At 33.8% G+C, this 27,404-nt stretch overlaps 3 protein-coding genes and 1 long non-coding RNA gene across 8 annotated transcripts; 3 read left to right on the forward strand and 1 right to left on the reverse strand.

The window, feature by feature from the left end:
- Positions 1 to 4,732: 4,732 nt before the first annotated feature.
- Positions 4,733 to 8,499, reverse strand: LOC105952177 (magnesium transporter MRS2-3). Its single transcript, XM_012975697.2, has 6 exons — positions 7,745 to 8,499; positions 7,165 to 7,389; positions 6,943 to 7,071; positions 6,349 to 6,509; positions 6,028 to 6,247; positions 4,733 to 5,200 (listed from the first exon to the last, which is right to left on the reverse strand). The coding sequence occupies exons 1-6, from the start codon at positions 8,189 to 8,191 to the stop codon at positions 4,913 to 4,915; spliced, it is 1,470 nt and encodes a 489-aa protein (XP_012831151.2). The 5' UTR covers positions 8,192 to 8,499; the 3' UTR covers positions 4,733 to 4,912.
- A 3,311-nt stretch (positions 8,500 to 11,810) lies between these two features.
- LOC148767855 (uncharacterized) lies at positions 11,811 to 12,694 on the forward strand. The gene is made up of 2 exons (XR_016033622.1): positions 11,811 to 11,931; positions 12,491 to 12,694. It is a non-coding gene; the product is annotated as an uncharacterized LOC148767855 (long non-coding RNA).
- Positions 12,695 to 16,713: 4,019 nt separating this feature from the next.
- Positions 16,714 to 25,055, forward strand: LOC105952176 (putative pectinesterase 56). Of its 5 annotated transcripts, none has more exons than XM_088823495.1 (10): positions 16,714 to 16,981; positions 18,081 to 18,200; positions 18,515 to 18,582; positions 19,950 to 20,048; positions 20,538 to 20,618; positions 21,986 to 22,069; positions 22,608 to 23,247; positions 23,332 to 24,012; positions 24,181 to 24,493; positions 24,569 to 25,055. In XM_088823495.1, the coding sequence occupies exons 7-8, from the start codon at positions 22,608 to 22,610 to the stop codon at positions 23,985 to 23,987; spliced, it is 1,296 nt and encodes a 431-aa protein (XP_088679621.1). In that variant the 5' UTR covers positions 16,714 to 16,981; positions 18,081 to 18,200; positions 18,515 to 18,582; positions 19,950 to 20,048; positions 20,538 to 20,618; positions 21,986 to 22,069; the 3' UTR covers positions 23,988 to 24,012; positions 24,181 to 24,493; positions 24,569 to 25,055. The 5 variants fall into 5 exon arrangements, with proteins under 5 accessions (XP_088679621.1, XP_088679623.1, XP_088679620.1 ...); XM_088823497.1 differs by having other exon boundaries at positions 16,737 to 16,981; positions 18,533 to 18,582; XM_088823494.1 differs by lacking the exon at positions 16,714 to 16,981 and adding an exon at positions 17,315 to 17,840.
- Positions 25,041 to 26,399, forward strand: LOC105952130 (homocysteine S-methyltransferase 2). Its single transcript, XM_088823499.1, is given in 3 exon segments — positions 25,041 to 25,177; positions 25,525 to 25,866; positions 25,868 to 26,399. Coding segments are annotated over 3 exon segments (747 nt in total). The 5' UTR covers positions 25,041 to 25,111; the 3' UTR covers positions 26,207 to 26,399.
- Positions 26,400 to 27,404: the final 1,005 nt, after the last annotated feature.

A 27,404-nucleotide genomic window follows, 5' to 3' on the forward strand; every position in this document is an offset into this window, starting at 1 on the left:
CATACACATGCATATATATGCATGCATGTGGTCCTAAATAAATAGTTTTGAGTCTGAATATTAGTCCTCTATTCTTTTTCCATGATCTTGTCTTGCATGCCTATTATATCTCTATCTTATGAATGTATGTGAACCATTGCCTCTCGGTTCGAAACAGTCGGTTTCGGTTTCGGTTTCGGTTTCAGGCCGTCGACTGTTCACGATTTTGATAATTAACCATCGACTTAATCTTTTCTCTTTGTTTGAATTTTCGGACAGTCAACTCAAACCGCCGGCTAACAATGGTCACTATATATATATCCCTAAAACGGCCATTAAGAAAATGACGGTTTAATTTCGACCTAGTTGATCACAATTTAATGACGGTAACTTTTCGAATATACAAATTTCTTACGTGTAATTATACAAATATTTCGTATAAGCAACGTGAATTTCAACTCCAAAACTAATTCAAGTCGCCGATTCGCCATAAGAGCTAATTAAGGATTTAAAAATTATTGTAAAATAAATTTCAATGAATTTATTAGTTAATTAGTATATATGATTTAATTTGAGAAATCATTCAAAATACTACTAATTAATCGAAGTAAACTAGTGTGATTTTCGTAGAGTTTATTATGACAAAAGACATGTGCAAAGTTGGAAAATAAATACTTAATTGATTGTATAAATATATGTTCATGCATTATTATGTGACACAATTCCAACATTACACATTTTATAAGATGCAATAATCCAAAACCACACTAAATTAGTTGTAAGAAAAGACACCCACATGGATTCACTATATATGTATAGTGATTAATTAGATTATATATATATTTTTTCCATGTTCTATCTTTGACTCCTAATAAATTGGAATTATGACTAGATCTAGATGTTTTCCGAAGGGAATTATTGAATAATAATAAAGGTAAATTACGGCCAACCCCTGAGGCAAGGTTAAATTACGAAAAACACCCTTATGTTTGGATAATTACAACCATCAATCAATTATAAATTTGCTTACACGTTCACCCTTATGGTGTCAAATTTAGTGGAATCTTCTAGATTATGTGGAATATTCTCAAATTTGTACCCGTTTTATCGCATTTCAGCTCCACATTTTGAATCAAGATGATCATAAGATGTGTCTCTAGACTTGTAAATATCAGATTTTTGATGCATCATGAACTGCATTTTTGCACTAAACGAGTACAAACTAGAGAACATGCACGGAATCTAGAAGTTCATGTTTAATTTGACCATAAGAGTGGACTTTTAAGAAGATTCATAGTTGAGTAGTGATTTGTAATTACCTAAATATGAGTATTTTTGTAATTTGACCTTACATCATGTAGTGAACATAATTTACCCTAATAAATCAAATTAAAAAAAAAAAAAAAAAAAAACTAACTATCGGTGCTCTTTTTTCTTTCACAAAATTTATTGATAGCAAATAATATGAGACAGGTGGCTGATACCTCATTATCACTGAACAGTGAAATAATGACTACAGCTACCGATTTCACTAAATTGAATTTTTTTTTTAATCAGCAATAATAAATTGTATTAGTTGAATTTATTGATATATAAAATAGTATAAAATATGATGATTAGATATCGTCCTTGTACCAAATAAATATTTAATGGTTAACTAATTAATTAATTAATTAATTATTTATTTATAAATTTTGTGCCTAGGGCTTGACGGCCATGTTCAAGAACCGACAGTTCCTTTAATTTTCTTTTACTTTTCTTTTAATTCCGGGATTTTATTTATTTATTTATTTATTTATTTATTTTATTTATTTTTTGTATCGGTGATTAATTGAAAGGATGAATCACATGTTCACGAGTCAATAACTTAACTCGGTTAACCAATGCGTTGATTACGGGTGGGTTACGACTTACGAGTTACTCAAATATTCTATCAAACATACGGTACATATTATGTTTGGGGTGGAAATCAGATGGAGTGGATCGGAAATGATTTTTCGAAAAATTTCCAATTTTTTTCGGAATTAAAAAATGGGTTCCAATTATCATTCAAAAAGAAATGGAATCCGAAAATTCATTCCGATTTTAGAATATCTCGGAATATCGAAAATTACATTTTTCTATATTTTTTGAATTTTTGCAGGAAAATGTAAGAAAATCTAAAAGAGAGTTCGACAAAATGCAATAAATACAAATAAATGTAGGAACAACAAATTGAAACATAGATTTTCTTATAAGGAAAAAATGCAACACAAAATTTATAATACCAATTAATCTTTTCTAAGGTTTTAATTAATTACTTGACCCTTCGGTATTTATATTTTTCATATAAAACATAACATAAGTTACTGTTATATTGTGCAATTACAAAATATATCATAAAATTATACTACATATTTTGAAAAAACATAGACATATTCAGAATTAAAATCGGATCGGAAATCAGAATTTTCGATAATTTTACATGTTATTCCAATTCCGTTCCAAATAAATTCGGAAGAATCGGATTTCGTAATGAAAAATAGAATTCCAAATTCGGATATTTTCGAATCGGAATTGACGGAATTCAGAAATTTCATTCCGATTTTACACCCCTAGTTATGTTGCATGCTTTCAATTTTATTTAATTTTTATCTATCTAAATGTTTTTGGTGTTATTATAGACAATGACATAAAAGGGCTGATTTCGCTATGTACAATATGTATACTATAAAGATTAAATTTGGCAAAGAAATAGGACACCGCCACCTGCTCAGCAAATCTATTACCTTAGATATAATATTTATTTAAATTGGACTGAAAATAATGGAACAACGCTCACGAAAGGGACAATTTACAAGACCAAAAAACAAATATAATTACAATTTAGGCAACCGATACTAGATTTATTATATGAATCATTCTTCATTACACAAGATCACTTAATTATTAAGTAATTTAATTACTTGTGATTTGTCATATTAAGGGTGGAATATGACGGAATGGATCAGAAATGGATTTTTTTTTTTGAAAAAAAATCAATTTTATTTTTCCGAAATAGAAAATGGGTTCCAATTTCAGATTCAAAGAAATTGGAATGCAAAGATTTCATTCCGATATAAATGGGATTTTCCACCATAAATCCAAAATAGAGTTCGACAAAAAGTAATAAATAAAACCACATATAGCTAGGAACAACATATTAAAATATAGATTTTCTGATCAGGAAAAATGCAACAAATAGTTTCTTATACCAAGTTAATTTTTTCTAAGATTTTCGTATAAAATATATCATAAGTTATATTTTGGAATTACAAATATATCATAAAATTATATTATATATTTCAAAAAACAGTCAAAAAATTCGGAAATAAAATCGGATCAGGAATCGGAATTTCCGATAATTTCATATACAATTCCGATTCCATTTCAAATAAATTCGGAAAAATCGAAAATCAGAACTTTGAAAATCGAAATGGAAAATACGGTTGCAAATTCGGATATTTTCGAATTGGAATTGACGGAATTTGAAAATTCCATTCCGATTTCTACTCACGGTCATACGTAAAGTGCGTCATAGGTGATATTTAAAGTGCGCGTGTGTAGCAACAAAATCTTATCTGCGATTTAGACAAACAAGAAAAACTTGCACAAAAATAATTTTATTGAATTAAAAATAAATATTGCGGGTTACAAACTCTAATTTAATCCTCTGATTCTTCTCTCAAGAACAATATATGTTGACTTTGAATTTCGGAGTCGGGTCGTTGACTTGATCTTCTCCGGATTTGATTTTGAACTTGAATAACGTTTTCCGAGGGTCTTGCGACTTGAATCTCGGATCGAACTGGGTTTTGACTTGAAGATCTTGGAGTTCTGACTTGAAGATCTTGGAGTTCTTGATGGATTTGGCCCTTCAATCTTCATTCGATCTTGATTTGTTGAAGAACGCCCTCAATTTGATGAAGATCTTGATGGATTTGGCCCTTCAATCTTCCTTCGATCTTGATTTGGCCCCTTCAATCTTCCTTCGATCTTGATTTGTTGAAGAACGCCCTCAATTTGATGAAGATCTTGATGGATTTGGCCTCCTTCGATCTTGATTTGTTGAAGAACGCCCTCGATTTGATGAAGAACGCCTTGAATTTGATGAAGATGACTTGAATGTTGTAGAGAGAATTTTCTCCTACGATTTTTATTCTTCTTGAGTTGTGTCTTGAATTGTGTAGAGAGGGTCCCTATTTATAGTGGTAGAATAAGAGTCTTACTTAAAGTCTACTTGATGACGTGGCGCGATTTGATTGGCTCTCTTTAAATTGATATTTATCTCTTATAACTTGGAAGAGAAGAAATAATCCTATTGGCCAATAATTAATTGATAATTATCTCCATAACTTATTTTGTAGGATAAATTATAATTTAATTTAGACACAATTTAATTGGCTAATTTAATTAACCAATTAATTAATTTTATGCGTCTACAGCGTGTTGTAACGATCATTTATAAGATTGATTTGTTCGTACAATTCGCACATACCCATTATCCCTTTTAGTATCTGCAACAAAACAAGTTGAATTAAGTTATTTATTTTAATACAACGACGCTAATAACGTGTTTGAATTTTGTTCGAGTTCGAATTTAGTTTAATATTTTAAAATATTTTCCGTATCATTTATGTTTTAATCGACTCAATATCAGACTACAATATTAATTCGTTTTGCTAACAAATTGAATTCAACAAAATTCTAAATTGCAAAAAATTGGATCGATGAGTGAATATGAGAAGGTTATCAATAACTCCGAACAAATAATTTGCAAACCAAGACCTAAAAATTTAAAATTTATTATAAAAATAAAATTTGAACAAATTTAATAAATTTGGTTTTACGAATATGAACTCTCGAGTTCAAGTCCTTCTCGTTATATATATATTATATATATATAGGCGCCACCTCATTCCAATAGGCGTTTGTGCTTACACCACGCAATGGCAGACACGTACAAGAAAATGCAGCCAGCGGTGCCTCCAGCGACCGTCCAAAGAAAATCGGGCATCCCAGCTTTGTTGGGGTCGAACAATTCGATTGTGATGTTCATACCGAAAACTCCGGTTAAGGCAATAAAAGCACTAAGCACAACCGTTGCGGTAGTTAGCATAACTCCCATTTGGAGAAGATGGTTCTGTTTATCGTCCAGCATTATGTTGATGTAATCTTCTGTGTCGTCTACGTACTCCCTCAGCTTCGATTCCCACCAGCAAACAAAAAAAGAGAAAAAGAAAATCAGTTCTAAAAAGATTGGTATACTAATACTGCATAATCTCTAGTTTCGTCGAGTTTTATTTTAGGGCAAATTACGGCCACTCCCTTTTCGGTAATTACAACAACCCTGTATTATCTTACACGTCCACCCTTACAATGTCCAATTTACCTAGAACGTACACCCTTACAATGTCCAATTTACCTAGAAGGAGGGTTTTTTCCGTAAGATAATACATAGTTGAGGGGAATGGTTGTAATTATTTAAAGATGAGGGATTTTTTCGTAATTTGGGTTTAACTCAGTGGGATGCCCACAATTTTTCCTTTATTTTATGTCATGTACATGATTTTTTTTTTTTTTTTTTTTGCATCCAATGGCTATGTTCTAATTGTTAAAGAACTCATCGCGTTATTAATAATAGCAAACAACCCCCTATGATTCAAGTTTTGTAGCGAATTACCCCTAAGAAATTATTAGGGGGTTGTATGCTAAAAAAAAGCATCATAGTGTTCTTATTTTGCTAATATAAATAAACACGGCTAGTTTTTAGCAATTCGATATAGCACAGGGGTACTAAATGAAATAAACTCTTATTCAAAATTATAGTCCACAAATATTTACTATTATCTTGAATACCCCTAAAACAAACACCCTCTTAGTGAGTGTTCAATTTTTCAGAACTTACGATAATGCGAAAATTCTCTAGTGGTCTCCCGATTATCGCTAAAAGTGTATGCATTTAAAAAAGAAATATAAAAAAACGGCAGGAAAAGCGAAAAATCGACGAGTTATAGTGAGAGGACATACAGTGGACAGTTTGTTCAACGTGCCATCGATCTGCACGAAATAAGCTTCTAGAATCATCTCAAGCTCCTCTACATCGAGATTCTTGTTAGTAACACTCTGCACACTCGTATGTGTCCTGCGACTGTCTCGCCTAAGACCACTCGATTCGCCTATAATATTGTCCCGGATATCGTTATCGGAAATATTATCACGTCCAGTAGTAGCGATTTCATCGGGGGTCCTGATATATATATAACGAGAATACAGTTATAATAAAAAAACTTATAAATTAAAAAAAATGGCCTAGTATTATCAAGTTTTTATAATAGTGATATTGAATACCTATTCTCCGAATCGGGCATAACGGCTTCTTCGTCTATGGCATCTAGCTCGTGTTCGGAAGAAACAGAGGAATTGTCGAGCTGCTGCTCAAATTTGTCGGTTAAATACATTTCTGCCATATCTTCATCGTCGTCAAGTAGATGCTCTAATTCATCCCTCACCTGATAAAAGTATGTCGGGTTTTCAAGCCCGTGATTTAGAAACGGGGCCAGAATTTAATCAAGCGAATGAATGATATTTAATCCACACGGAAAACGTATGATTACACAATCCTACGACGGATACAGTGATTGTATTATAAATCACAAGCATAAGTTAATCCTATCCATTGCAATCAACTTATCAGTATTCCCAAACGAGGCCTAAATGTACGCATACTCCACCTCTGGTACGATACGTACAGATGAATACAGTAATCAAAGCTTCTAAAAAACTGTAATGAATTTCCAAATTGGATAATTCACCTAGAAGTTAATCGGGCTTCGGCCACTAGACGAATTAAAAGCTAATCTCGAACATATTCAGCATAGAAAAATCTTGCATATTCAGAAAGCATTATTGAAGGGACGAAAAACAAACAAAAGAGAAAACTACCTTTTGCACACGCCCCGTTATTGCAACCAATCGACTTTTAATTTGTCGGACACGCTCCAAATTGAGAGTGCTGATCTTCGAAGTAAGCTTATCCAATGCCGGATGAGCTTCTTGCTCTAATCTTCTCGCCTATTTCAAAAATCAACGGACGTTTGAGACTAATTATTAGTTCAAGAAAAGCAAAAATATCGAGTTCAAGAAAAAAGAAAGAAAAAGTAGTACTTCATTGTCCAAGCTACTACAAGCGGCCTCGAGACACGCCTCGAGTGCAACAAATTCAAACGGCAGAAGCTTCAAACCATGTCCATTTTCTGCATTTTCCTCGTCTTTCTTGTCGGGAAATCCTCCGGTCGTATATCGTTGATGAAGACTAATAGCCGTTGATTCTTGATCTTCCAAATTGTACATATTTGCCCACTCAGCATTGTTGCCACCCAATCCAGCACCCTTTAAAATTCCATTACACAGAAATTCATTAAGGCCCCGTTTGGTTGCCAAAATAAGATTAGCCAGGATAACATAATTTGTTTTTTGAATTTATAAGATAATAAATTAATCAAAATTCGAAAGACAAATGAGCCAATTAACAAATAAATCGCAATTTAAGAAAATCACCATGCAAAAATCCCCAATTTTAATCCACTAACAAAATCAATTTAGAAAATTCATCATAACCCTAATCTCACAAAAATCATACAAGCGAATAATTCCCAGCATCCAAACAAACCCTACAAAAATTCGATTCAGCATTTACGCATGTTAATCATGAGAGAGAGAGAGAGAGAGAGAGAGAGAGAGGCACCTGCGGCGAATTGACGGATTGACGGTGGCGGAAGATTTGTTGAAGCTTCTGAACAAAAGGGGTAACCAATGGGTCCGTCGAATTCAGAAACAGCACTTCCTGCGCCGTGATTATCGCTTTTATGTGCTCCAAATTCACCACGATTGCCCGCTCCCGCCCCAAAACGGTCGAAGGGTACGACAGAACCGGGTCGAGTATCCGTAGATCTCGGGCCGGGAGCCCGGTCCGCCGCATGATGGCGTGTTTTCCGGCTTCCACCACCTGCGCTTGCCCCGCCGAGTCCACCACCAGCCATGCCCGAATCCACACGCCCTTCTTCCGTGGACCGCCGCCGCCGCCTTGCACGCCAGTTGCCGGACGAAGGAGGGGATCTCCGACGCCGCCTTCCCCTGCCTCCAGCGGCGGCGGCGCTCCGTGTTTTAGCGGCGGAGGTGGGACGCCTCTCATTCTTCTCTCTCTCTCTCTCGTTTGATTTGTTACGTAATATACGCCGTATGGAATTGGAATTATTTCCTTAACTACGCTATCTATTATATCTTTAATTTTATTTTATCGTAATATTATTATTACGATATATTCATAATTTTTTGCATGCCCGAAAAAGGTGATATTTTCCCTTTACGAAAAAGGTGATAATATTCTCAAAAAATAAATAGGGGCGGAACCAGATTTTTTCGATCGGAGAGGACGAGAATCTAAGAGAGGGTGAATAAAAATTTATCGGGGTGCCCCTGTTTATTTTAGGAATATCTATGAAAAAGACAACACAAATAAATAAATATTCAAAGACATTGATTATATAAAAATATATAAATATAATATGTTATGTGTAAAATATGATCGTTAGGTTGCCTGAAAATAAGAGATTTGCGATTAATGTAAGCGAATTAGTTGAATGAGTATTTGTATTTATAAAATACACAAGTATTTATAAAATAAAAATAAGAAAATGCGAGTATTTTCAATTAATGCAAAAAGAAAATTTGCTGGGGGGCCAAGGCCCTTCCTAGCCCGCATTTGGTTCCGCCAAAGCATATATGTATCCCTTATTTTGTAACATCAATAGGATTATTAAGTTCAATTGAACTGATTATAAATACAATAGAAGTTAGCGTGGAAATCGGACGGAATGGATTGGAAATGTCTTTTTGGAAAAAAATTCAATTATTTTTGGAAGTTAAAAATAGGTTCCAATACCTTTCCAAAAAATCGGAATTTCAAAATCTATTCCAATTTCGAATACTTCGGAATCGGCGGAATTTCGGAATTTTCGGAAATTGCATTAATTCTTATTTTGTTCCAAAATCGGAAATAATGATAATTTTTAGCATTTTTTCTTCTAATATTTTCGTAATTTTCTGGTAAAAGGCAAATATATATATACATATATATATGTATATATACATTAATTTATATTTCGGGAATAAGTCGGAAATTGGAATTTTCAACAATTTTATTTGTAATTCCAATTCCATTCCAAAAATAATCGGAAAAATCGGAAATTGGAATGAAAAAAAGTGTTCCAAATTCGGATATTTTCGGAACGGAATTGGCGGAATTCGGAAATTCCGTTCCAATTTCCACCCTTAAATAGAACCTTAATAAATTAATATCCCAACTCGAGTCGAGGACAACGTATTAAAAATTATTTCGCAAATTTAATAAAATATGGTATATCTATATTAATTTATAGAGGTTTAACCGTATATTGTTTATTCATAATAATATGCAAGAGACTATAATGTGTTGGGCATGTTGCAATATTTATGGAAATTTTGCGTTCCAATTAATGTTTTTCTTCTTAGGATTTATATTAATTTTATAATTTATGTGAAGGAATTTTCATCTTCCACCTATCTACCATTTTCTTATTTTTGTAAATCTTATTTTTTCCTACTAAATGTAGAGGTGAGAATATGTGTAATTACCACCATTTTATTAGTTAGTATATAAAATGATGAGTTTAACAAATTGCACGTGAGGACATACTTATTAGCATATTTATTGTAAATGCATTAATGTAATTTATAATTTTAAAATATAAATGCATTTTTTATTATTAATAAAAATATTAATTCTAACAAATGTAAGGGAAAATTGCACATCGCCCCCTTTAAATTTTTAAATTTGCACTTTAACCCCTCAAAATTAAAAAAAAGTGAATATCCCCTTAAAAATGTTATTCTTATTGCACATTGACGGGATAGTAAAATTTCAATCGATTTTTATGCATATTGCCCCTTTAAAATATTATATTTTGTGCACGATGCCCACCGAAATTTGGCTTCAAGGCAAAGTGCAACCAAAACAATATTTCGAAGGGGTAGTCACCTTTTTGAATTTTTAGGGAGGAAAGTGCAAAAATAGGAAATTTATAGGGGTGGAGTGCATTTTTTCCTAAATATAAATATGATTATCTTTAATTAGTTTTAAATATTTTTTTAGTATCGATGTTGATTAATTTATTTCTTATTTAACTAATACGCTAAATGATATTAATAAAATATAATAAGCAATAATAGAATGGTTAACGAAACACATTTTAATTGATGAATTACATGACATGACCATTAAATTGAAATGCACCGCTTATAAAACAACAAACAATGTAGCTTCGTTTCTCTTTGCTCTCTCTCTGGAAAGCTTTCTTTTTGGACTTTTCCTATTCTGAATATTGGTATTCATCTCCCTTGCCCTTCTCTTTTCTTCTCTATCCCCCCATCTTTCCCATGGATCAATCATCTGCAATAAATGGTCTCATTTCCCACACAGTTAACCTTCAATGCTCTGATACTACCCAAACCACTGGAAATCCCGACACATTAAACACACATTTCAAAGAAGAACACCCACCGATTGCCAAAATCCTTACACAAAAAAACATCAACTTAAATGCTTTCAAAGGGATTATGCTGAAAGCATGGAACCCTCAAGGCAGAACACTCACAAACTCGCTTAGATTTATCCAAAATCCAAAATCTGTCATGGACTTTTCGTGTTTGGTCACCGGATAAAGCCCTTACTGACCTTGATCTCTCTAAAACTCCTTTTTGGATTCAAGCTCAAAACCTCCCAGTCTGCCTCATGAACATCAACACTGCAAAACTTATTGGCAACACCATTGGAGAGTTTATCAAAATCGACACCATTACCACTAGTCACAAATGGAAGAAGGCCTTACGTATCAACATCCTTCTGGATATCACAAACCCCTGCTTGACTCTGTTGTCATTCCAAGGCCGGGAGGAGCTGATCTTCGGACATATATAAGGTATGATAGATTGGCAGAGTTCTGTTATTTTGTGGATTATTAGGGCATAAGATGGTTAATTGTTCTTCACACTTGTTGGCTGATAATAAGGAAAAATCTCAATGCATGTTTGGTCCATGGCTTAAACCAGAATACCCCCACGTTTACAAGCCTTCTTTTAACCCTCCATCAGAAAACCTTTTTTCGCCGGAAATATTCTTAGGCGGAGGAAACGCTAGCTTCCCGTCCAACCCAAAAGACCTTCCTACCCTCTCAAACCAGTCCTTTGATAGCCACGTGACTAGCTCTGAGTCGCCAATAGCCAAAACTGATACTCTGACAAAAGTTACTACGGTCACATCCCTAAAAACCATCCATTTTGTTGCAAATCCTAACCCAACATTAATGGGAGTGGACATTTCTGAGGATATAGACTACCCTATGTGTCCTATAATTATTATAAAAAAAGGCCTCAGTTTGACCTCTATTTTCAGGTCTGACCCACCTACTCTCTCTCTAAAGAAACCACCCAACGTGTCTTCACTTGGGGAATTGAGATTATACCCTAAGGGCCCTTTTGGTTCGCATGATTAGGGGTGATATACAATATAATCACCCCTAATCATGCGTTTGGTACATAAGACAAAAGTCCGGCACAGATTGAAAGCCCTGTACCCAATCACGAAAACGAGTGATAAATTGTCAGACCTGAATAGGTGAGATTGTATTATCAGTCCAAAGGTGAAAAGTGAAATGACCAAAAGGCCAGATATATAATTATTTATTATATATAAATGAAGACGGTGCACAAGCCGTCTTTCACCATCAAAATGTTGCTACTGCTCCTCTTTTGTAGCAACAACTCCCCCACCAACCCCCAAAATCTTCATCTTCACCGGTCGGCATGTGACGAGTCCTGGGCGACACAAAATTTTAGGTTAATATATTTTTTTCTTTTTTTCAATTCTTCTTTTCAGTGAGAATTATGAAAATGTTGATTGGGATGATTTGCCGAGGTTTAAAAATTCAAATTAAGTTCTCGACATATTCAAATTAATTTCTGAATATTGTTCCAATTAGATGTGTATTTGATGATGTATTAATTTATTGTGAGAAGTGCGATTGATTCTTATTTTAGAAAATGGTGATTTGATTTGATTTTTTTTTTTACATTTGTGTGGCTAAAAATTAATTCCTTACCCTTTCATTTATTATTTCATACATTTTTTGTTATTAATTTATTAGTGGGATATGAAAGAGTATTTTTTTTTTACTTTGTAATCTTGTTTCAAATTAGCATATATTTTTAAGTCTCGTTATTTTCTATTGTTTTCTTTTCATGAAGCTTAATTTTCCTAAACGACTCTTGCCCCGTCGCTTTTCCACCACTGTAAACTCGTTCAACACAATATCGTACTCCACAATTTTCATAAATAAATTTGCCATCACCATATCAATGTCTGTTTCTTTACATTTGGCTTTTAGAAGGGATATAGTTTGAGGAGGCTGGAAAGACAGTGAACTCTCGGCATCAGAATCAATAACTCCTCCAGTGGTGCATCGACTGTGGCGGTATTGGTGGTGGTTCTTGGAGATGTAGTTGTTGTACAGTTCGTTGAGTAATGATCAGAGCAGCTGAGGGTGCTCGTGGTAGTAGGAATTGGCTCATGCAGCGAAATTGTCGGCACTGCTCTGTTTAGGTATTCTTTTGTCGTCAACATTTTCATTCTCGCGTCCCAATTTGTTGAAATCGGAATATAGAACGGCATTAAATGACGTATTTGGCCTTTTCAGAAATGTGGCTATTGAGATTTGAAACTCAGAAACAGTTTCTTTGGCCCATATACAAAGATCTCATTTTGAAATTCAAATAGGATTGAGATAAGTTTTGCTGTGAACCTATCAATAATGTTATGCATTATGTGCATTCTCTGAATTTTTGTAGTTTATTTCAATTGAATATGTGAAGTACCACAATATCTCTTATTTGAGCCTTATGTATGCGCAAATGGATGCAATATAACGAAATTATTTGCAATTGAGTTGCTATAGTGAGATTAAGTTGATTTAAGGCTAATTTTCACAAATTTTGAAGTACATATAGTTTTCCCTGTTTCAATTTTGACATGGGTTTATGAAGAAAAAACATACACTGATACACATATGACAAGGGTGATTATGTCCTTTCAGGCCTTATCTATCATAATCATGCAAACAAACATCATATTTTAATTATCCTTACCAGTTAATCCTACAAACCAAATTCAAATTTTTTAGTACTATATAATTATGAACAGTATAATATTATATAATCCCTCAAATCTTATCTATCCCATACATCAAACCAAAAGATGCCTAAACATATTCATAAGAACCCATGGGCTTTTCTGGGAAGGAATTCAAATCAAACAAATGGGTCTCTCTACTCACCCAAAAAAAGAAAATCGGATTCTCCCCCCAGCCCATCTACAAAAAAGAAAAAAATTGAAACAAGCCAATTGGGAAATCAATCAGGAAACTCACAAATTAGTCCCGATGAACTAAATTCCCAAATTAACTCTACAAACTGTTTCTCTCACCTTCACCTAGAAAACCAATTGACCCAACATACCTCTAAAACCCTTGTCCCTCCTCGCTATTTGGAAGATCTTAAGTGTCCCCATCTCTTTCTATCCTTGGAAATCTCCTTATATTTCAACCAGTTCATAACTTTTCCTGCTCTAAACCTATACATGCTTCGTTAGAACCATCAACAAAGGACATCATAATAAACCCCCATACTAAAACACTAATCAATACTCAAAACGACCAAATTAGAAACACCCATCAACAAATAACAATCACTCAATTTTCAAAACAACCAAATTCTAAGTACCCATACAACATTTCGACCAAAATTAAATCTAAGAAAACCAAAAAAACCCTTATTTGAACTCGTCGATAACGGAGTCTGACAATGGTGATGATGACGGTGGTGGAGCGGTCTTAAACTCCGGCGGTGGCGTGGATGTGGCGGCGGCTAGGGTTTCGCATGATCGGTTGGTGGGGGGGGGGGGGGGGGGGGGGGGGATTGGTTGGGTTAGTGGGGACCCCTTAAGATTAAATTGTTGTACGTATAACACATAATTAAAACACGTAAATTATCAATAAAAACAATTATATATATATATATATATATATATATATATATATATATATATATATATATATATATATATATATATATATATATATATATATATATATATATATATATATATATATATATATATATATATATATATACTGCGGCTATATGCAAAACTAATTTTACTTGTGCAAAACCAAATTAAATTATTAAATAAGATGCATGCATGAATATCGATTATCGTATTTTAAATATATTAGTTTATTAGTTTATTTTATTTTATTAATTTATTTTTTTAAATTCACTAAAAGGGATTATTTAAGTTTGGTATTTAACATGTAAGGTAGGTGTGGGGCCTATCATAGAATGACCTGAAGGTGGCCAAGCATGCGTTACATATAGCCACTGGATGTGTTGACGGAAAAATACGGATATGGAATATTCTGTAGGGGGTTTGTGAAAATACATTGAGTGGACATTGTGGTGCAATTCAGTCGATTAAAAGAACTTGCGACGGAGATTTCTAGTTTCCGTTTCGGTTGATGGAATCGCTCGGGTTTTTGAGATTGCACCATTCAAATAAAGGTCTCGCGTTTTCGACTAAGGTCTCGAGTTTTTGTACAACGACTTAATTTTGTAGAGAATTAAATAGGCCTCTTACGACCAATTAAAAGAAAGGTCATAAAAAACACCATCAAATGATTAATATACGAGTCACTTAAATTTTTTTTTTCTTTTTCAAAACCAAAAAACAAGGTTTAAAATTATGGTTTGAAGATTGATGGTGCTCGAATTCCGCACCCTCAAGACCTTCTCCGAAACCCTACTTTGAGGGTTGCCGGAGAATCCACCACTAGCCGGATCGGACCGCGGTGGCTAGATGTATCAAGAATAAAATAAAGTTTGTAGAGAAAAAGTAAAGAGAGATGTTATTGATGTCTTAAAAACGTAACCCTAATGAGGGGTTTTACATGTGTTTATATAGATGAGTTAATAGAGGCGTAAAATCAGCCAATTATCTCTAAATTGCACGTTTCCTTCTTAACTTATTCAATATTATCGCCTTTCCTTGTATAAAATATCTCCTTTGCTTCTTCTTCGAGTCTTCCCATACAGTTCGCGCCTTGTTCTACGAGTTAAGGCCTAATTTGGGCCACAAATTCGTACAAACTCCTCCGGCCCAGCTTGTGTTTCCTCCGCTGGCCAATTTCCTTGGGCCCAACCCAAGCTTGCCAAAATGGGCCCCATCAAAGATATTTATACGGATTATTTTTTAGAGAGCAAAGATTCTTGAAAATATAGGATATACACATACAGAGATTTCGGATTATTTCCTCATACTATCGAACAAAGACTATTAATTAAGATAGGTGAGTTACATCGAGATTTTTAAAATTTTTGAGATTTTTTTCAAAAAAACATTACCAAACACTTTATAAGAGTTTAAAAGCTCTTAAATATTGTATAAGCTACTTTTAATAAATTATAAGCTTAGTCAAACACCATTTAAATTTGTTAAAAACAGTTGATCCTAAGTTCTTGTGAATGTAGATAACAATTTTGAAATGTTTATAAATAATTCAAAAATTAAAGAAAGTTAATTGCTTGACGAATAAATTGAATTTATACTTCTACTATAAAGTTTGACTTCATTTACTTTCTTTTGAATTTTATAAAGGTTATAAGTGTCTTTTCTCTACTCCTTTCGATAAGTAAAGTTTCAGTTAATTGATTATATAAAGGGGTGCAATTTTAATGTAACCTCAAATATAACTCAACATGGTCACCTTAAAATAAAATAAAAATGTTGTAGAAATAGTACTTTACATAAAGTCATACATACATGCGATTAATAGTTTATAAATGCATAAATGCGATTAATCATATATTTTTTGATTTTTTCACACAAAAAATATTTTACAAAAAATAAAATAAAAAAACAAAAAATATCCTTCACCTATTTAAGTATCAAGTTTGAAGTTACTTGCAAAATAATATTTTCTTCCAACGATTTCTACCAAATATTTTAACCAATTACAATAAAAAAATCATCTATCAAATAATTTATTTAGAAATATTTTTTTAAGAAAATATAGTTTTTTCAGTCATTAATTAGGTGTGATTTTTGTTTTCTCACATTTTGTAAGCTCGAAATTATGTTGGGTAAGAAAATTGTATTTAATTTGTTATTTTGCACCATGGAAATAAAAAAAATCAATAAAAACTAAAAATTTCCCTCATTAAATTTTAGATACTCAATTCAGGGTGCTTTATTATGAACAATTTATTGAGTTTCGAGAGAGCAAAATGCGAAAAAACCATATTTCAAGAGTGCAAAGTGAGATTAATCTTATTATATTCCTCCGAATGTTGAATAATTTACATAAATAAGAAATTACAATTTAAGTCCCCTCAATTTCAAGAAAGCCAAAAAAAATTGAAATCACATCTTTTAATCAAATCAATAAATAAAATAGAATTTGAATTAAAAAATAAAAATAAAAAAATTAAACGAATAAATTGTGGTAGGACCACAAATATTCTTTTTCCATCATAAACAAAAATACAAGTAATGAACTGTACTCCCAAATAAAATGCTACTAACAATAGCATGAAATCAATGCATCATCTTTCACAAGTCTACATATAAAACACCTAAAAAAATTGACTGAAGCTTTCTTTTGATCAAATACACACACACACACACACACACACACAGCTGGAAGCAAATAATTTTGAGCAACAAATAATTAGCTAATATAATTATTGTTTTCAGAAAAAAAAAGCAAAGATAAATTATTATTTTTAATCCTCCACCTTCTCCTTCTCCGCCCAGCTTCGCCGCCATTGTTGCTAAGTTGTAAGTCTTCGTCTTCTTCTTCACGTTTATATTTTATTTAACTGTATAAATTTTTTGCATGGCGTAGTGTTTTAATTGGGTAGAGGTTCAGTAACTGTAGCAATGGCAGTAAAAACAAAATAGTTCGATTAAATTATTTTCTGTAACTCGAATTCACGGCGGTAATAACTTGAAAAAAAATAGTTTAGATATGATTTGGCATGGGTAATATAAAATAATGACTTCCATTCCATGTTTATAATATTTAATTAATTAATTAATATATAACAGTCATTTTTATTTGTTTAATTATTAATTAATTAGTATAAATAGACTTGGTGGGATTACTTTATCAATTATACAATTTTGTTTTTTTTTTTTTAATTATTATTAGGGCCAATAGAATAAACCAGAGGCAACCCAATAGTTACTGATAATATTACGGAGTTTCTTCCCCCATTTTTTTTTTTTTTTTGAAATTTTAGGTTTTGAGCTGCGTAATTCTTCCCCCGAATTAAACTATTTGAAATTTTAGGTTTTGAGTTAATCGGATATGGAGTATTTGTATTTCCCCCAATTTTTTTGAAATATTAGGTTTTGAGTTGCGTAATTCTTCCCCCAAATTAAACTATTTGAAATTTTAGGTTTTGAGTTCATCGGATATGGAGTATTTGTATTTCCCCCAAATTATTGAAATTTTAGGGTTTGAGTTTATTGGATATGGAGTATTTGTATTTGTATTTCCCCCACACCATAGAAATTTTAGGTTTGAATGGAGTTCTAGGTATAGATTAAAGAGGGTGGGTTTTCAGTTATTTCCTTCCTAAATTTGATCAATTGAGCTGTTTGAAGTTCAGATTATGTCTTCACCTAGGCCAAGGTAATTTTTTATTTATTTAATATATTTTCTTTTTTGTTTAAACTGATAAATTCCTCTAAAATGGTGTAATGGAGGAAAAAAATCTCATTAATAGGAAGAAAGAAAAACAAAAAAAAAATGTTATTGCAGTTAGGGGTGTTTCTGAATATATATATACACACACACTTGTACCGTAAGCTCCGATCTTTTTCGTGGCAATGCCTTTAAAGAAAAGCTTACGATACTTTCCTCTCTTTACAGTCTCGGTTTCGGTTACTACCTGTGCGATAGGATATCGATCGAGATGCCAAAAGTCCCTTTAAACGTCAACGTCGAAGGAACTGCTACCTAGCCTAGCCGTTGGTTTCGGAAAGTCAACAGGTTGGGACGGTTGAATTCGAATTTTTTAAATCGTATTTTCTCAGTTTCGCTTCAATTTGAATATTCACTTTCCAGGGGATGATTTTGTGTTAGTTTTTTTTTTTTTTTTTTTTTTTTTCTTTTTTTTTTTCCATTCTACCTACTGTTCGTTGGACTTCTCGGAATGAAATTATAGTGATTTAAATGCCGTGTAAATTTCATTTCTATGTTCACTGAAGTGGCATTCAGAATCAATGAGAATGAGGTTGGACACATCATTTTACGCATGTGCGCTGACCATAGCAGTTTTTTTCGTCACGTTGTTCTCTCAACAGAAAACTCTACTTTCTCAGCATTCAAGAAACGGGATCGGGTATTCTCAAGCACACTGTTCTTACTTCAGGTAATTACGTCTGCCCTTGACTTTCAAAATGATGATGCTTTTTATTAGGTCTATCACTCCTTGGTATTTTTTGTTGAACTTTGAACTCATAACGAGTAAAACTTCGTATAAATTGATTTATATCATTTTCACATAAGTGGCATTTAGAACCAATGTTACAAGACTAGTTATTGTGGCTAAAGAGGGATAGTTACACTTTTGGTCCCTATATTATACACGAAAATCCATTTGAGTTCCTATATATTTTTTTGCCTCGATCATTGGCCACCTTTTTTTCAATTTCGATCTGCCATTTGATTTGGGTGTTAGTTTGGACAGAAAAATCACGTGTTTTTTCACGTGAGGATGCTGAAGGACCCCCCTGCTTACCTTCATTTTCCATTTAGCCCCAACTTTACTTTATTCCTCAATTTCATCCTAAAAAAACTTTAACCAAACCGCAACAATTCTTCGCTCGAAAACTATGCACCTCGTAGGAATATCGATGAGACCTATACCCTATCTCCCAATCCTCGATCACGTTTTCTTCTTCTTCCTCCATTTTCCTTCTCCACCAAAACAGATACAGTAAAAACAGGGCTGAGTTTTAGTTTGTAACTCTTTGCTATTCTTCATAAAGAAATCAAGCAAAATTATAGGCATTAAAAGCCGAGATGAAGAAATGGGGATTTTATTTGGGATTTATATTTTTTAGGATAAAATTGTAGGACTAAATCGAAAATAGAGGGAAAAGGAGGGTCGAGGGGGTTATTTCAGCATGCTCACGTGCTCCACACGTGACTTATTCCGTCCGAATTAACACCGATAGCAAACGGTGGACTAAAATTGTAAAAACGGTGGTTAGTTTGAGCACTAAAATTGTGGCCAAACAAATATAAGGACTGAAATCGATTTTTGTGTATAATATTGGGTCCAAAAGTGTAATTATCTTTAACTTTATACACTATGTCAACACGCGCTTGGTTCTCTCCACTGCTCAAGGCTTATTATTATGCTGTTTTGATTTATTCAAACTCTCTCACCTCCGTGAAAATTTAATTTTATCGATTACAAAATTTATAGCCATGATAGTAAATGACAATTTCGTTAATTTTAATAATTTGAACTTTTATTCTTACTCGTCAAATGTAATTTGCCATGATTTCTTTTTTTATTTGCATTTTAATATCTCAGTTTCGTCAGTTTTGCATTATGATATGCTACTGTTCATCGGACTTCTCTGAATGAAATTATAGTATTGTGTAGATTTCATTTCTATGTTCATTAAAATTGCATTTAGAATCAACGAGATTGAAGTCACACACACCATTTTACGCATGTGCACTCACCATAGCAATTTCTCTTAACATAAAACTCTATTTTCTCAGATTCAAGAAACGGGATCCTCAAGTAGACCGTTCTTCATTCAGGGATAAAACAAAAAGATTTGTTTGGGAAACGGGTCAAACACAAATCCACCATTTCCGGTAATTACTTGTGCACATCATTACCTCTTTTTTTTTTTTTTTATTTATTTATTTTTTTAGTTAATTTTTTCTTGATTTTTCCCTTTTTAAGTTTTGCTATGTCTGTTATGTGGAAAGTTTTAATGTCTTTAAAATTTAAATGTGCACCATTCGGTAGCTACGTTTGGCCTTGATTTTTTTTTTGCTGCATGATATAAGCTTCCATTTGGTATTGTTTTCTTGAACTTCAAAAAATGACAACGAGTAATTAAAATGTCGTGTAAATTGATTTATATCAATTGACAGAAATAATGTTACAAGACTAATTATTGCGGCAAACGACCAATTATTAGTTGAACTTAAAACAATTTATGATTTATTATTAAAATATATGGAACTAAAAATGTTAGGCATGTAGTCGTTTCATGCTAAGGAGTAACATGTGAACTTAATTAGTACTCATACATAATCATTTCTATTTATATGCTGATATATTGCTACTACTTGCAGATATTGTTTTCCAATCATCTGAATTGAGTTGTTGCAACCGGGGCATTCATTATTCCAGTATCTATTTATTTTACTCTCAAGGTCCGATTTCTAGTTTATTAAATTATTTCTTAGTTGAGAATTGGAGTTATACACTTAATTTTCGAGCATTTCCTTGTGTTTGTTGATTTAATCTGTACGATGTGGAATCAAATGGTTATACTCACGGTATGTAAAGTCACACCAGTGTTTTTCACATCCCCAAATTTTAGGAAACATAGCTTGCACTAATTATTACAGTATCCGTAAAGTGAAATTGGGTGTAGAAATGGTTTTTATTTCCTAGGAAGGCAATTACGGTGGGCTATATTGGCATTATGACATGCTTTAGTAATTAGATAGGGAAAATTACGGCCATCCCCCTGAGTTATGGTCAAATTACGAAAACCCCACTCCTGTTTGGGTAATTACAGCCATCCCCTCAACTATTTATTATCTTACGAAAATACCCCTCCAGAGGTAAATTTAGGGATTAAAAACGATAAAACTGAACAGAAATTTCGGTACTCCAACATTTCATGCAGTTTACCGAACTGAATATACGATTTGGTTCGGTAAATAATCGAATTACATAAATTTTATGTAAAAATATTTAAAAGGAGGGGAGTGGCTGTAATTACCCAAACAAGAGGTGTTTTTTCGTAATTTGGCCATACCTCAGGGGGTGGCTGTAATTTTCCCAATTAGATATTATAAACCCGGACCATTTAGCTTAAGTGGTTGTGAAGGTACTTTTAGCTGCCCTTTTTCTGAACTTGGAGTATTAGAATAATGATTCCTTGATGCTTTGTTTATGATAATGACTTGTTCATCAGTTGTTTTGATTGTATTCCATTTTCTTTCATTTCAGAACTTTGTGTTTAAATTGTGTGGCCAAACAAATATAAGGACTAGAGTGATTTTCGTGTATAATGTTGGGGTCAAAAGTGTAATTATCTTTACCTTTATACACTATGATCAACACGTGCTTGGTTCTCTCCACTGCTCGAGGCTTATTATTATGATGTTTTGATTTATTCAAACTCACTCATCTCCGTGAAAATTTAATTTTATCGATTACAGAATTTCTAGCCATGATAGTAAATGACAATCACGTTAAGTTTAATAATTTGAACTTTCTTACTCGTCAAATGTAATCTGCTGCCATGATTTGTTTTTGCATTATAATTTCTCAGTTTCGTCAGTAGCAATAGCTTCCATTTTGAATATTCACATTCCAGGGGATGAGGTTTTCTTTTTTTTTTTTTTAAATAGTTTTTTCTCTCCTTGGACTAATCTGCATGAAATGTCGTGTAAATTTCATTTATATGTTCACTGAAGTGGCATTCAGAATCAATGAGATTGAAGTTGCAAACACCATTTTATGCATGTGCACTGACCATAGCAGTTTTTTTCGTTTTTTTCGTCAGGTTGTTCTCTCAACAGAAAACTCTACTTTCTTAGCGTTCAAGAAACGTGATCGGGAATTCTCAAGCACAGTGTTGTTAGTTCAGGTTATTACATATGTCCTTGACTTTCAAAGGGATGATGCTTTTAATTAGGTCTATCACTCCTTAGTATTATTTGTTGAACTTCGAACTCATAACGAGTAAAATGTCGTGCAAATTGATTTGTATTATTTTGACAGAAGTGGCATTTAGAATGTTATAACAAGATCAGTTATTGTGGCCAACGACCAATTATTCGTTGATCTTGAAACAATTTGTAATTTATTAATGAAAATATCGGATTATACATTAACTTTCAACCAGACACACTTTACTCTTATACGGGAAATTAATATGCCAGGGAATTGTTACCTTAAATGTAATTTCACAAATTCAATGCGTTCTGTACAGGATGTTTTCTTGGCTATTAGCTAATGTTACTGCATAACGTTTCGATAGCTAGTGTTTATATGGATAAGACCTTAGGGTTTAGCTGTCTTTTGCCGTGTGACATATTGTACATATTTTTCTTCGTTTCATTTCAGATGTAATAAGATGATAAGACTTGTTTCTTGGTCTAATCATAACATTCTTTTCATTTCAGATGGACGACAGTGCTTTCCATGTTTCACCATCGTCGTCGTCGCCTGCAGCTGATCCGTCGGATGTCGAGTACCTAGATATTCAAGCTGCATCAGAATCCTCCGGAAACAATTCTGGATCACAGGGTAGTGTTGATTCGCTAGAAGTTGGAATGGGGTCCCCGATGTCAGTGGGCTCTATTCCCTCTTACCATGGGACCCCAGATCATATTCATGATGGCCCAAACTTCCCTCCAGCGAACCCGGTTGAAGCCGATGGGTTCAATTGGACGCGTTTTCTGAAGCTGATAGGCGCCATCGTTGTAGTTTGCGCATTTGTTCTTCTGATCGCATTGATCTTCACAAAGACCAGAAAGAAGGAAGATTTAATGCCAAGAACCGATGAAGATTGCATGATCAGGATATCCGTTTCGAAGAACGGGAAGTCCGACTATCGGACGATTTCTGAAGCGGTGGACGCATCCCCGAGCCACAGTCCGTTCAGGATTTGCATACTCATTGCGGCGGGCGAGTACGACGAGAAGGTGGTCGTCGGACGATTCAAGAGCAATTTGACCTTAATTGGAGAAGGAAGTCAAAAGACCACAATCACCTCAAATTCAACGCTGCCGTTGAAGGTTATTGGCGTCACCGCAACTTTATGTAAGTATTTTTTTTTATGTTAATCTGTTTGTTGTTCGTATCTTGTTTTATTTTCTGATTTTGACGCTTTTCAAAAATTTGTAGCGATCTCCGGGACAGCGTTTATGGCTCGAGACTTGACCGTGTTGAATAGCGCACAACACGGTGTTGCTGTCGAGAGTTGGAGCGACTACTCGGTCTTCTTCAGGGTCATATTGAAGGGAGTTAACACGACATTGATTGCGGGGGGAGGGAACCAGTTTTACCGCAGTTGTCTGTTTTACGGTAAAAGCTATCTAGTAGTAGGAAATGCGGATTCTTTTTTTCAGAAATGCGACTTTTATAGCGAGATATCACATTCCGACGAAACCGCTGTTTTCTTGGGCCAATCTCGCAACTCCTTGAATTTCCAAACTGGTTTTTTGATCCACCAATGTGGATTCTACGCCCCCGGTGTCCCCACAGATCACTCGAAGGTGTTTTTAGGTAGTGCTTTGGGAGATTATGCACTCATTGTAGTGATGCAGTCGTACTTAGATGCACCAGTAGCGAGGTACTTCGAAAACACGCCTCCGTTGATTGATAGTTCCTTTGTCACTTTCGGCAATAGTGGACGTGGTTCGACCATCGAAAGGGAATCATCAGTCGTACATCCACTAGGTCTCGAGGCAGCCGAGGCTAGATATTCTCTTAGAACTTTCATAGGCGGAATTGATTGGATACCAGATGATGTAGATCATGATATGGATTTGGCTCGGTGATGTAGTTCCTTTGTCACAAAGCAAGGTAATCTTTCGCTCGGTTCTAATTCGGATGAATTATTTCGATCAATTTCTTGCACTGTTGCTATCTTGTGTTATCATCGACTAGATTTTGGTCCGTTCTGTTGCTATCTTGGTTTTCCAGAAAAAAACTTATACTGGTTTTCTCTTTTTTTTTTTTTTTTTCCCGAAGGATAACTTATAATAAGGGCTCTGATTTTTGATCAAGATAGAGGAAATTAATTTAGAGTTGAGAACCTTGGATTGTTACCATTTTTCGTTGCGAAGCATCTTCGACATATGCTAGTGAACGATTTATTGATTCGAACTGTAGTGTTTGCTAAAGATTAGCCAATAATTTGCTAAAAGAGGGACAGCTGGCGGCTTTGCTCTCTTGTTTGACGAGCTGATGAAGTCGAATACCAGCTCCACCTTCTAGAATAATTCCCAATGCATCCTCAGGTGTTTGGATTTTCTGATTCTTTAATGGACTACACACGCCCACCGTAAGTATTTCCCCTAATATACAGATTTAAATTCAATAATCGTGTTCTTTGTTGAGTAGTTTCGTTGATTTGCAGATACGTGATGAATTGGTGGAGCGGCAAAAAGTGGATTCCCAGTGAATAAATTTTGAAGTTTCATAAATTCGAATATCAGCTCTCTTTGGATTCAAAAGATGGCTATCTAATTCTCAATTCTCTACTTTTCTTCCCCCGTTAAATTTCAATGGCTGCCGCAGATGTTGAATCCCCCTCGAGCAGGACGTTTCTTCAAAATTCTGATCGAGCTACTAAGAAATTCGAGACAAAAATCGAGGGCGAAAGTAGTATATTAAAAATGGGATTTTGTCTCGAGGTAACTTAATTTTGTTTCGTTTCTTTGTTTAACATTAGTTTGGCCAAATTTAAAAAAATAATAAAAAATAATAAAAAAAATTGTCTGAGTTGTTTTTGTGTCTATGTGTAGAAGGTGTGGTTTTGGGCTATTGATGTGTAAAAGATCTGGATGCTAGTAATTTGTATGCGTTCCCGGCAAAAAGATTTTGAAATTTAATTTTGTACCATATGTACCTTGTTGTAAATACTGGCAAAGTTAGAAACTGAATGTGTATATAAACTTTGATGCTGGTTGCTAAAATGTTTCTGACAATTCCAAATGAACACATCACAAAGGCCGTAAAAACAGAGGTATGTAGCCTTTTGTAGTTCTCTTTGACTTTTTTCTTGTTATTTTCGGGTGAACAATCAAGTTGGTGTCAAAGCTGAATTGGTCGAACGAAAACGGGAATTTAATTTAGATAGATTACTGACTATAAAATGTGATTGCCAACAAGTTGAAGAGGAATAATACGATTTTGTGCTCAGTACGCATTTTATCTGTATCTATATCTTTTATTCTACTCTTAAAAGTCGCAATCTTAGTGGGTACAAAAATACCTTTTTACGTAGGTAAATTTTGAATTATCAAATAATACAATTGTTCTATTTCTTCACTTCCCTACGTAATTAATGTGCATTTCTCGAACGATTATTAGGAGATGGTGCAGGTAGTGAGTACTGCAATGTTAGATTTCCTCCGGCTAGAAAGGCACGGCGCTAATCTCAACGATCCTCTTTGGAGCGCCTCAAGCAACGAGAAATACTTGTTGCAGCAATCTGTTGGTAGTTATGGTGCTTACCTAGCTGATGGTTCGGAATACAGTGGTGATTATGGAGATGCTATGGATTTGGAGTTCTTGAAGAATTTTCATCGTATAGCCTTTGAAACGGTATCCAACGAGCTCGAAGCTCAGGTATTTGATACGCTTCTCGAGGAAGAAGAAATTAATATTCCTTCATGGATGTCTTTTAATTCTAAGGATGGAATTAATGTGGTTAGCTAGCGGTGATTCTTTGTCCGAATGTGTTGCGATTGCTGAATCATTCGACAAAATCGTTGCGGTTGGGATCAATTGTACCCCACCGAGATTTATCAGTGATCTGATTTTATCCATCAAGAAGGCACACTCGTTTTACCCAAATAGTGGTGAAAGTTACGATGCCGATCGGAAGGAGTGGGTGCAAAATATAGGGGTTTCGGAAAGGGACTTTGTTTCGTATGTAAACAAATGGTGTGAAGTTGGATCATCTCTCGTTGGAGTTTGCTGCAGAACAACTCCCCACAAGATCGTTGGAGCATTTGATTCGATCTTGTATCACATTCATGATCGACGATGATTTCCGCCAGCTGGCAATACTGTATGCAGTATGCAATGTTGATATTCGATTACAATTTTTTTCAGGTACAAAATGTATGAGTTTTGTTATTGTAAATGTTGTGAGTAGCCACCATTTGAAACTACGTCATCTGGTTTTGTTCCAACCTTATTTCGGTGAATGAAAATCAACCTTAATAATTTTATTAATTAAATTTAAAAACTACTTATATTCGGATTTTGTTTAGCACCCTAGAAATAACATTGATTGGTGACTCAGCACCCTGAAATTCTAAATTTGGTAAGTTACACCCTCATTTCTATTTCTCGCCAGATTTTCATTTGAATAAAGGACATAATTGTCTTAAAAATCTAATATTTATCTTTCTTCATCCAGCTTATATTTTAAAGCTTCTATTCTATTTTCACTTGCTACCACTTGCAACAAAATTCTAACTTTCATCCTTTTTTTTTTTAATTACAAGAATGTTCAGAAACTATTTTATTAATACTACATATATATTAATAAGTCAATTTATTAGTAGGCAATATAAGAGGTTTAATTATATCAATATTACATGTAATGTAGAAAATAACGAAAGCATACATAGAAATTACTAGATCCCGCACATAATAAAATTTCTTTCTCTCTCTAAAATCTCAAATGTCGGTCTTATTCTCTCCCCCAAACAAGTTCTTTTCCCCTCATGTTTGCACAAAAACATCATAAAAACAGTATTATAATTCGAGATTCGAACTTGAAGAAAACCTTCTGAAATTTATTTTACAATCAAGGTAATCCTTCTATCTCAAATTAATTCTACTAATTAACAGTACAATAAATTTTTCTTCTCTCTCTCTCTCTCTCTTAAAAAAAAAAATTCAATTCAATTTTATTACTTGTCAATATATATATGGTGGTTGGTAGAGGGTGATGAAAGGCCTGCCATGAAATACGTCCATGGTAGATGTGGGATTTTGGGGGGGAGGGGGGGTGGGGTGCCTGCCATGAAATTCACGTCATGGCAGGTGTGGGGTTTTGCGAGGCGCGGCTAGGTTGAAAGCGAAGGGCTGATGCTTTCTTTCATAATTTTTTTTTTTTTTTTTTTTTAATTCATATCAATTCAATTATTTATTATTTTTTTAATAAATATTTAATGATTAATAAAATTTTAATACTTTATAAATACTGAATAAATGTTAAAAATATTTTAGAATTA

This window comes from Erythranthe guttata, chromosome 9, assembly GCF_056151865.1.
Source record: "Erythranthe guttata isolate IM_541 chromosome 9, IM_541, whole genome shotgun sequence".
Classification (NCBI taxonomy): Eukaryota; Viridiplantae; Streptophyta; class Magnoliopsida; order Lamiales; family Phrymaceae; genus Erythranthe; species Erythranthe guttata.